Source organism: Somniosus microcephalus, unplaced genomic scaffold (genome assembly GCF_052327205.1).
Source record: "Somniosus microcephalus isolate GS21.2 unplaced genomic scaffold, FLI_Smic_1.0 unresolved_chr2, whole genome shotgun sequence".
Lineage (NCBI taxonomy): Eukaryota > Metazoa > Chordata > Chondrichthyes > Squaliformes > Somniosidae > Somniosus > Somniosus microcephalus.
Genome location: NW_028225180.1, coordinates 9,647,715 through 9,658,588, shown reverse-complemented (window position 1 = coordinate 9,658,588; position 10,874 = coordinate 9,647,715). Strand labels below are relative to the sequence as shown.

General features: G+C 54.7%; 1 protein-coding gene across 1 annotated transcript; it reads left to right on the top strand.

Annotated features, from left to right (window-relative positions):
- Positions 1-728: 728 nt before the first annotated feature.
- LOC147092084 (GTP-binding nuclear protein Ran-like) lies at positions 729-10,245 on the top strand. Its single transcript, XM_085975825.1, has 6 exons — positions 729-835; positions 3,741-3,825; positions 4,492-4,617; positions 5,474-5,661; positions 7,539-7,709; positions 9,033-10,245. Exons 1-6 carry the CDS (start codon positions 737-739, stop codon positions 9,075-9,077), a joined length of 714 nt encoding a protein of 237 aa, XP_085831951.1. The 5' UTR covers positions 729-736; the 3' UTR covers positions 9,078-10,245.
- The last annotated feature ends 629 nt before the right edge of the window (positions 10,246-10,874 follow it).

The following is a 10,874-nucleotide window of genomic DNA, read 5'->3' as shown; positions in this document are numbered from 1 at the left end:
CTGCCAGGGCCCCCTCACATAGAAACATAGAAGATAGGAGCAGGAGTAGGCCATTCGGCCCCTCGAGCCTGCTCCGCCATTCAATGAGGTCATGGCTGATCATCCAAATTCAGTACCCTGTCCCTGCCTTCTCCCCATATCCCTTGATCCCTTTAGCCTTAAGAAATATATCCAACTCCTTCTTGAATATATTTAATGAACTGGCCTCCACCGCCCTCTGTGGCAGAGAATTCCACAGGTTCACCACTCTCTGGGTGAAGAAATTCCTCCTCATCTCAGTCCTAATTGGCTTACCCCTTATCCTTAGACTGTGACCCCTGGTTCTGGACTCCCCCGCCATCGGGAACATCCTTCCTGCATCTAGTCTGTCCAGGCCTGACAGAATTTTATAAGTTTCAATGAGATCCCCTCTCATTCTTCTAAACTCCAGCGAGTATAAGCCCAATCAACCCAATCTCTCCTCATACGTCATTCCTGCCATCCCAGGTATCAGCCTGGTGAATCTTCGCTGCACTCCCTCCATGGCAAGAACATCCTTCCTCAGATAAGGCGACCAAAACTGCACACAATACTCAAGGTGCGGTCTCACCAAGGTCCTGTACAACTCACGCTGCCGAGTGGGGGCGGGGAGGCTCGTGTGGAGTATAGACACTAGCACGGAGCAGTTGGGCCGAATGGCCTGTTCCTCTGCTGTAAATACCTTGAAACCTTGGTGCATCTTATCAATTTTTCTGAAATGAAATACATGTTTGCTTTATGTCTCCTCCCACAGGGCACTGATAACATTCGAAACATGACTCAACAACAACAGCAGGAGAATGTCGTCCAGTTTAAGGTGAGCACGTGGGGTCCTGTTCCCCCTCCACCGCGCCCCCCCACCGCCCCGTGCACAGTTAGTCAGGGGGTGGACGAACAGAGTGGGGAGCGAGCAGAGTTACCAGTGTCTGGTCCAGTGTTGGCGAAATGCTGCTCTACAGACGGCCATGTTTCAACCCTCTCCTTGTGGGCACTGAACCTCTGCCGGGGAGGGGGTGCAGTTTCACAGGCAGTACCTCAGTCGGTGGAGCGCGTCGCCACGACGCTGAACGGAGTGCTGCACTGTCGGAGGGGCATTACTGAGGGAGCAGTGCACTGTCGGAGGGGCAGTACTGAGGGAGCGCTGCACTGTCGGAGGGGCAGTACTGAGGGAGCGCTGCACTGTCGGAGGGGCATTACTGAGGGAGCAGCGCACTGTCGGAGGGGCAGTACTGAGGGAGCGCTGCACTGTCGGAGGGGCAGTACTGAGGGAACGCTGCACTGTCGGAGGGTCAGTACTGAGGGAGCGCTGCACTGTCGGAGGGGCAGTACTGAGGGAGCGCTGCACTGTCGGAGGGGCAGTACTGAGGGAGCGCTGCACTGTTGGAGGGGCAGTACTGAGGGAGCGCTGCACTGTCGGAGGGGCAGTACTGAGGGAGTGCTGTACTGTCGGAGGGGCAGTACTGAGGGAGCGCTGCACTGTCGGAGGGTCAGTCCTGAGGGAGTGCTGCACTGTCGGAGGGGCAGTCCTGAGGGAGTGCTGCACTGTCGGAGGGTCAGTACTGGGGGAGTGCTGCACTGTCGGAGGGGCAGTCCTGAGGGAGTGCTGCACTGTCGGAGGGGCTGCCTATCAGACGAGACGTTAATCGGAGGCCCCTGTCTGCCCCCTCGGGTGGATGTAAAAGATCCTGTGGTACTATTGGAAGAAGAACGCGGGGGGGGGGGCGGCGGGGGTTCTCCCCGGTGTCCTGGCCAATATTTATCGCTCAATCAACATCACTTTATAAGAAAAACCAGATGATCTGGTCATTATCACGCTGCTGTTTGTGGGAGCTTGCTGTGCGTTTCCTACATTCCAACAGTGACTCCACTTCAGAAGTGCTTCATTGGCTGTGAGGAGCGCAGGGACGTCCCGAGGTGGTGACAGGCGCTGGAGAAATGCAAGTCTTTCTTGCCCCTTGGGAAGGTGGCGCTGAGCCGCCGCCTCGAGCCGCTGCAGTCCGTGTGGCGAAGGTACGGTCGGGCACGCAGTCACTCCTGATGCCACCGCGTGGTTTGCTCGGCCATGCTGGAGCTGAAGTTGCTGTGGGTCTGGGGTCACCTGTAGGCCGGACCGGGTAAGGACGGCAGCTTCCCTTCCTGACAGGACATCAGTGAAGCCGTTTTACCGACAATCCAACAGCTTCATGGTCACTTTTACTGATAGCCGTGTTTTTTTTAATTGCACATTTATTTAATTAACTGAATTCAAATTCACGACGTGTCCTGGTGGGAGTTGAACTTGCATCTCTGGATTACTAGTCCAGTAATGCCTTGACCTCGCCCCTCCCGATCTCTGTAACCTCCTCCAGCCCCTACAACCCTCCATATCTCTGTAACCTCCTCCAGCCCCTACAACCCTCCCTACCTCTGTAACCTCCTCCAGCCCCTACAACCCTCCCCATCTCTGTAACCACCTCCAGCCCTACAACCCTCCCTATCTCTGTAACCTCCTCCAGCCACTACAACCCTCCCTATCTCTGTAACCACCTCCAGCCCCTACAACCCTCCCTATCTCTGTAACCTCCTTCAGCCCCTACAACCCTCCCGATCTCTGTAACCTCCTCCAGCCCCTACAACCCTCCCCATCTCTGTAACCTCCTCCAGCCCCTACAACCCTCCCTATCTCTGTAACCTCCTCCAGCCCCTACAACCCTCCCTATCTCTGTAACCTCCTCCAGCCCCTACAACCTCCCGATCTCTGTAACCTCCTCCAGCCCCTACAACCCTCCCTATCTCTGTAACCTCCTTCAGCCCCTACAACCCTCCCGATCTCTGTAACCTCCTCCAGCCCCTACAACCCTCCCTATCTCTGTAACCTCCTCCAGCCCCTACAACCCTCCCTATCTCTGTAACCTCCTCCAGCCCCTACAACCCTCCCGATCTCTGTAACCTCCTTCAGCCCCTACAACCCTCCCGATCTCTGTAACCTCCTCCAGCCCCTACAACCCTCCCTATCTCTGTAACCTCCTTCAGCCCCTACAACCCTCCCGATCTCTGTAACCTCCTCCAGCCCCTACAACCCTCCCTATCTCTGTAACCTCCTCCAGCCCCTACAACCCTCCCTATCTCTGTAACCTCCTTCAGCCCCTACAACCCTTCCTATCTCTGTAACCTCCTACAACCCTCCGAGATCTCTGCGCGCCTCCAATTCTGGCCTCTTGCACATCCGCCGATTTTAATCGCCCAGCCAATGGCGGTCGTGCCTTCAGCTGCCTCGGCCCTAAACTCTGGAATTCTTCCCTTAAGACGGAGATGAGGAGGAATGTCTTCACTCAGAGGGTTGTGAATCTTTGGAATTCCCTGCCCCAGAGGGCTGTGGATGCTGAGTCGTTGAGAATATTCAAGGCTGAGATCGATAGAATTTTGGACTCTAGTGGAATTGAGGGATATGGAGATCAGGCGGGAAAGTGGAGTTGAGGTCGATGATCAGCCATGATCGTATTGAATGGCGGAGCAGGCTCGAGGGGCCGGATGGACTACTACTGCTATTTTTTAGGTTCTTATGCCATGCCAGCGACGCCCTGCATCCCGAGCGACGTAGGGATTGTGGGCAGTCGAAGGTGTTTTGAGGATCTGTAAAACGCAGCGTTGAGCTGGGGTAGGTGTTCCCGCCCAAGCCCCTGGGTGAGTAGCTCTGAGCCACCGTCCATTCGGTCCACTCACCCAACTCCCTCCTCTTTCAGCTGGTCCTGGTCGGTGATGGTGGCACGGGGAAAACCACCTTCGTCAAGCGGCACGTGAGCGGAGAGTTTGAAAAGAAATACGTCGGTAAGGAGGGTTCGCTGTCTGCGCCTGCCGCCCGTTAAAGGGGGGGGGGAGGAGGGCAGGGGTGGGAAGGCATTAGAGTGTCTCACATTGGGGGAGGGGGGGTCGGTGGTGGATTGGAGCGTGTCAACCAGTGTTAGATGTCGTCATCTTTGGGAGGAGTCACGTGTGCAGATGAAGTGGGCTGGCCCTGTTAGCCCCTCGCGTTCTCTCTCTCTGGCTTTCTCTCTGGCTCTCTCGCTGGCTCTGGCTCGCTCGCTCTCTCTCTCTCTGGCTCTCGCGCTCTCTCTCTGGCTCTCTCTCAATCATTGGCAGCCGTGCCTTCAATTGCCTCAACCCCCTAAGTTCTGGAATTCCCTCCTTAAGCGCCACTGCCTCTCTCTTTCCTCCTTTTGAGGCACTCCTCAAAACCTCCCTCTTGGACCAAGCTTTTGGCCACCTGTAGTAATATCTCCTTATGTGGCTCGGTGTCCGATTCTGTCTGATCGCTTTGGGAGGTTTTACTGTGTTACGGGCGCTGTATAAAATGGCAGTTGTTGATGCTGGGTGTGGGGTGGTGGGGATGAGGGTCCCCTGAGGTTGGCGGGGCAGGCTTCCCGGGGTGGGGGGGGGGGTTGCGGTTGTTGGGCCCATGTTACCAGCTCTGCTTCCCTCCCTTGTTTCCGCCAGCCACCCTCGGCGTGGAGGTCCACCCCCTCATCTTTCACACCAACCGAGGGGCCATCCGGTTCAACGTGTGGGACACGGCCGGCCAGGAGAAGTTCGGGGGCCTGCGAGATGGCTACTACATTCAAGGTGAGTCCTGTCCCCACCGGCGTGGGTCTGTTGGGCTGATTGGCCGGTTTCTGTGTTACATGCTGAATGTCATCAGCCACTGGTCCCACCCCCCAGCAAGAAAGTAACCAACATCTCCCTTCTCTGGTGCTCCCTGTCATAAGAAGGAGCAGGAGTCGGCCACATGGCCCCTCGAGCCTGCTCCATCATTCAATAAGATCATGGCTGATCCATCGACCCCAACTTCACTTTCCTGCCCGTTTCCCTTGATTGAGTTCTTTGATGAAACAGCAGAGAGGGTTCATGAGGGTAGTGCGGTGGATGCTGTGTATATGGACTTTCAAAAGATTTTTGATAAAGTTTCACGTTAGACCATAAGAAATAGGAGCAGGAGTCGTCCATTTGGCCCTCGAGCCTGCTCCGCCATTTAGTAAGATCATGACTGATCTGATCGTGGCCTCAACTCCACTTCCCTGCCCGCTCCCCATAACCCTCGACTCCCTTACCATTCAAAAATCTGTCGATCTCCACCTTAAATATATTCAATGACCCAGCCTCCACAGCTCTCTGGGGAAGAGAATTCCAAAGGTTCACCACCCTCTGAGAGAATAAATTCCTCCTCATCTCCGTTTTAAATGGGCGACTCCTTATTCTGAAACTGCCCCCGAGTTCTAGATTCCCCCACGAGGGGAAACATCCTCTCAGCATCCACCCTGTCAATCCCCCTCAGAATCTGATATGTTTCAATGAGATCACCTCTCATTCTTGTCAACTCCAGAGAGTATCGGCCCAATCTACTCAATTATAGGCTCAATCTACTGTACCCCCCTCTCGCCCCCTCTAACTGACTGACCCTGTGTCTTTCTCCCCCGCGCAGCACAGTGCGCCATCATCATGTTCGACGTGACGGCCAGGGTCACCTACAAGAACGTACCCAACTGGCACCGGGACCTGGTGCGTGTCTGCGAGAACATTCCCATTGTCCTGTGCGGCAACAAAGTGGACATCAAAGACCGCAAAGTCAAAGCCAAGTCCATCACCTTCCACAGGAAGAAGAACCTGCAGGTAAAGGGGACTTGCGCCCATTCCACACTGTCCCAGCACAGGTACAGCATGGGTTAGATACAGAGTAAAGCTCCCTCTACACTGTCCCATCAAACACTCCCAGGGCAGGTACAGCACGGGTTAGATACAGAGTAAAGCTCCCTCTACACTGTCCCATCAAACACTCCCAGGGCAGGTACAGCACGGGTTAGATACAGAGTAAAGCTCCCTCTACACTGTCCCATCAAACACTCCCAGGGCAGGTACAGCACAGGTTAGATACAGAGTAAAGCTCCCTCTACACTGTCCCATCAAACACTCCCAGGGCAGGTACAGCACGGGTTAGATACAGAGTAAAGCTCCCTCTACACTGTCCCATCACACACTCCCAGGGCAGGTACAGCATGGGTTAGATACAGAGTAAAGCTTCCTCTACACTGTCCCATCAAACACTCCCAGGGCAGGTACAGCACGGGTTAGATACAGAGTAAAGCTCCCTCTACACTGTCCCTTCAAACACCCCCAGGGCAGGTACAGCACGGGTTAGATACAGAGTAAAGCTCCCTCTACACTGTCCCCATCACACACTCCCAGGGCAGGTACAGCACGGGTTAGATACAGAGTAAAGCTCCCTCTACACTGTCCCTTCAAACACCCCCAGGGCAGGTACAGCACGGGTTAGATACAGAGTAAAGCTCCCTCTACACTGTCCCATCAAACACTCCCAGGGCAGGTACAGCACGGGGTTAGATACAGAGTAAAGCTCCCTCTACACTGTCCCATCAAACACTCCCAGGACAGGTACAGCACGGGGTTAGATACAGAGTAAAGCTCCCTCTACACTGTCCCATCAAACACTCCCAGGACAGGTACAGCACGGGGTTAGATACAGAGTAAAGCTCCCTCTACACTGTCCCATCAAACACTCCCAGGGCAGGTACAGCACGGGTTAGATACAGAGTAAAGCTCCCTCTACACTGTCCCTTCAAACACCCCCAGGGCAGGTACAGCACGGGTTAGATACAGAGTAAAGCTCCCTCTACACTGTCCCATCAAACACTCCCAGGGCAGGTACAGCACGGGTTAGATACAGAGTAAAGCTCCCTCTACACTGTCCCATCAAACACTCCCAGGACAGGTACAGCACGGGTTAGATACAGAGTAAAGCTCCCTCTACACTGTCCCATCAAACACTCCCAGGGCAGGTACAGCACGGGTTAGATACAGAGTAAAGCTCCCTCTACACTGTCCCATCAAACACTCCCAGGGCAGGTACAGCACGGGTTAGATACAGAGTAAAGCTCCCTCTACACTGTCCCATCAAACACTCCCAGGGCAGGTACAGCACGGGTTAGATACAGAGTAAAGCTCCCTCTACACTGTCCCATCAAACACTCCCAGGGCAGGTACAGCACGGGTTAGATACAGAGTAAAGCTCCCTCTACACTGCCCAATCAAACACTCCCAGGGCAGGTACAAGATACCGATCAGGGATGCGCAGTCGAGATTGTGAGGCCCTGTCTGGAGAGAGGGGGTGAATTCTGCCGGTGCTCTGGCCCACCTTCCTCCCTCCAGCAGGAGCCGATTGGCCGGGGATTGCTGCCACTGGTGTTTGGTCTTGCTGTGTGCAGATCGGTAGCTGCAGTCACCTGTCTCTCACTTCACTGGGTGGGGCGTGTCGGGAGCTGTGATTCGATGCGGTATCGAGGCAGGTCCTCATGGTCAGTGTCAGCTCAGGCTACACTCGACCTTTCTGCTCCTTTTAAAGATGGTTTTAACGTGATCCTTTTTTTTTCTTTCCCTTCTGTCCCCTCTTTCTATTCTATCTTCTCCCTCCCACACTGTCCCCTGCCCTCTCCCTCATCCCCCTGCCCGCCTCTCTCTCTCTCCCTCGACAGTACTACGACATCTCCGCCAAGAGTAACTATAACTTTGAGAAGCCCTTCCTGTGGCTGGCGAGGAAGATGATCGGTGACCCCAACCTGGAGTTTGTGGCCATGCCGGCCCTGGCCCCGCCCGAGGTTCAGATGGACCCACAGCTCGCCGAGCGCTACGAGCAGGAGCTCACTGTAAGTACCATAGTGTGAGAGACCAGAACTGTGCACAGTGCTCCCAAGTGTGATATGGAGACTAGAACTGTGCACAGTAACTCCCAGTGTGATATGGAGACCAGAACTGTGCACAGTAACTCCCAGTGTGATATGGAGACCAGAACTGTGCACAGTAACTCCAAGTGTGATATGGAGACCAGAACTGTGCCCAGTAACTCCCAGTGTGATATGGAGACCAGAACTGTGCACAGTAACTCCAAGTGTGATATGGAGACCAGAACTGTGCACAGTAACTCCAAATGTGATATGGAGACCAGAACTGTGCACAGTAACTCCCAGTGTGATATGGAGACTAGAACTGTGCACAGTAACTCCAAATGTGATATGGAGACCAGAACTGTGCACAGTAACTCCAAATGTGATATGGAGACCAGAACTGTGCACAGTAACTCCAAGTGTGATATGGAGACTAGAACTGTGCACAGTAACTCCAAGTGTGATATGGAGACCAGAACTGTGCACAGTAACTCCAAGTGTGATATGGAGACCAGAACTGTGCACAGTAACTCCCAGTGTGATATGGAGACCAGAACTGTGCACAGTAACTCCCAGTGTGATATGGAGACCAGAACTGTGCACAGTAACTCCCAGTGTGATATGGAGACCAGAACTGTGCACAGTAACTCCCAGTGTGATATGGAGACCAGAACTGTGCACAGTAACTCCAAATGTGATATGGAGACCAGAACTGTGCACAGTAACTCCCAGTGTGATATGGAGACTAGAACTGTGCACAGTAACTCCAAGTGTGATATGGAGACCAGAACTGTGCCCAGTAACTCCCAGTGTGATATGGAGACCAGAACTGTGCAGAGTAACTCCCAGTGTGATATGGAGACCAGAACTGTGCACAGTAACTCCCAGTGTGATATGGAGACCAGAACTGTGCACAGTAACTCCCAGTGTGATATGGAGACCAGAACTGTGCCCAGTAACTCCCAGTGTGATATGGAGACCAGAACTGTGCACAGTAACTCCTAGTGTGATATGGAGACCAGAACTGTGCACAGTAACTCCCAGTGTGATATGGAGACCTGAACTGTGCACAGTAACTCCCAGTGTGATATGGAGACCAGAACTGTGCACAGTAACTCCCAGTGTGATATGGAGACCAGAACTGTGCACAGTAACTCCCAGTGTGATATGTTTCAATTCTATCCCTCCAGTACCTTGGTTTGCTCTGGTTTTTTTTCTGTTTAATGTCTTGGTTAACTGGCGAGGCAGTCGGCAGCACAACTAACCTCCTCCGTTTTCCACCCCCCCCCCCCCCCCCCCCAACAGGTGGCTTCCTTCGCCCCTCTCCCAGACGAAGATGATGACCTGTGAGGAGGAGATTCGAGCGGATGTATGTGTGTGTGTGTGTGTGTGCGCACGCACGCGTGGGGGGGGGGGGGGTCCGTTCCCGTGGGCCTAGTTTTATAGGCCGCCTTGCGCTCAGAGGATTCTCTTCCCTCCCCTCCCACCCACGCCTCGACTTTCGACCGGGAGGAGCAGATTCTGGAACGTGGGCTGGGTTCGGGGAAGGAGCGGGGTGGGTTTTAGAGGGTGTGGTAATTTTTTTTTGGTTACCTTTAAAGTGTTAGCGCAATGGGTGCACTGAGCGTAATTTTTACTTCAACTTTGATTAATAAGAGAGAGAGAAGCTTCTCTGATTTGGTGGTAGAAAAAGGAGTGAGTTGATGAACTCTGCTGTCTGATTCGGTCGATGTTCCGCTGTACGTCGCACCTCGCGCTGGGTTAACCAAAGTTTTTAAGAAGCATCTGCTCGTCCTCCCCCACTCTTTCCTCGCCGCTCTCCCTTTCGGGTTTACGATTCCAGCAAACGGTTTCGTCGTTCTCTCTGTCTCTCCTTCCAACCACCCCCCCCCCCCATTCCATCCCAACACCACGTCCGCCAGCCCCGCTCATCCGTGTCTGCGCCTCGCGCTGGCTTGGTTCCCGTCCTCCCCTCCCCTTTTTCAAGGGGGTGTCTGGGGGAGTGCGGTATCTCCTCCCCGACTGATTTGCTGCCTTAGTACCGATCGTCCCCACTGCGGGGGGGGGGGGGGGTGTGCTGTAGCTGAGGAGGGGGCGTGCTCTTGGCTTTTCTCTCGCTTCCCCTGTCTGGGAACGGGGGACAGCATTTTAGCGCCGCTCGATCGCTCCTTTCTACACCGCGTGGAGTACAGGCGGGGAACCTATCACCCCCCCACCCCCCCCCCCCCCCCCCCCCAATATTTCACCCGTGGAGACGTCGTTCAGTGGTCAAGGCTCGATGGGTCTTTGCCCAGCCCTGCCATCCCCTCACCTTGTTATCCCTCTCTCTCTCTCGTGTAATGGTTTCCTCCCCCTCCCCGCTCGCCCCCTTCCCAGGGTCCCGTCTGTAAAGATTGTCTGCCGCACGTATGTGAGCTACGTTTCAGCGCCGCCTTTTCTCTACAGCACGTTCCTCGGGGAGGAAGCGAGTCGAGAATCTGAAATAAAGTTACAACAATGTTTTGTTTTTCTAAAATAACCCCCGGCGTGTTTTGTGTGTGTGGTGGGGGTGGGGTGGGTCTGGCCAATCCCGCCCCCCCCCCACCCCCTGCAAAAATCGAGGGCCACGGCGGTGGGGGGTGGGGGGCAGGCAGGAGTGACACGTGTAGCTCGCGAGCATCAAGTCACTATTTGGACCTAGCGGTTACCAACTACTGGGGCACAGGAGGAGGCCATTCAGTCCCCCTCGAGCCTGTTACACAGGAACAGGAGGAGGCCCATTCAGCCCCTCGAGCCTGTTACACAGGAACAGGAGGAGGCCATTCAGCCCCTCGAGTCTGTTACACAGGAACAGGAGGAGGCCATTCAGCCCCTCGAGCCTGTTACACAGGAACAGGAGGAGGCCATTCAGCCCCTCAAGCCTGTTACATAGGAACAGGAGGAGGCCCATTCAGCCCCTCGAGCCTGTTACACAGGAACAGGAGGAGGCCATTCAGCCCCTCGAGTCTGTTACACAGGAACAGGAGGAGGCCATTCAGCCCCTCGAGCCTGTTACACAGGAACAGGAGGAGGCCATTCAGCCCCTCGAGCCTGTTACACAGGAACAGGAGGAGGCCATTCAGCCCCTCGAGCCTGTTACACAAGAACAGGAGGAGGCCATTCAGCCCC

Coding starts and splice junctions, on each gene's coding strand:
- LOC147092084 (XM_085975825.1), top strand. CDS start 737: ATGAAATACATGTTTGCTTTATGTCTCCTCCCACAGGGCACTGATAAC. Junction 836..3,740: donor AGAATGTCGTCCAGTTTAAG/GTGAGCACGTGG, acceptor CTCCTCTTTCAG/CTGGTCCTGGTCGGTGATGG. Junction 5,662..7,538: donor ACAGGAAGAAGAACCTGCAG/GTAAAGGGGACT, acceptor CTCCCTCGACAG/TACTACGACATCTCCGCCAA.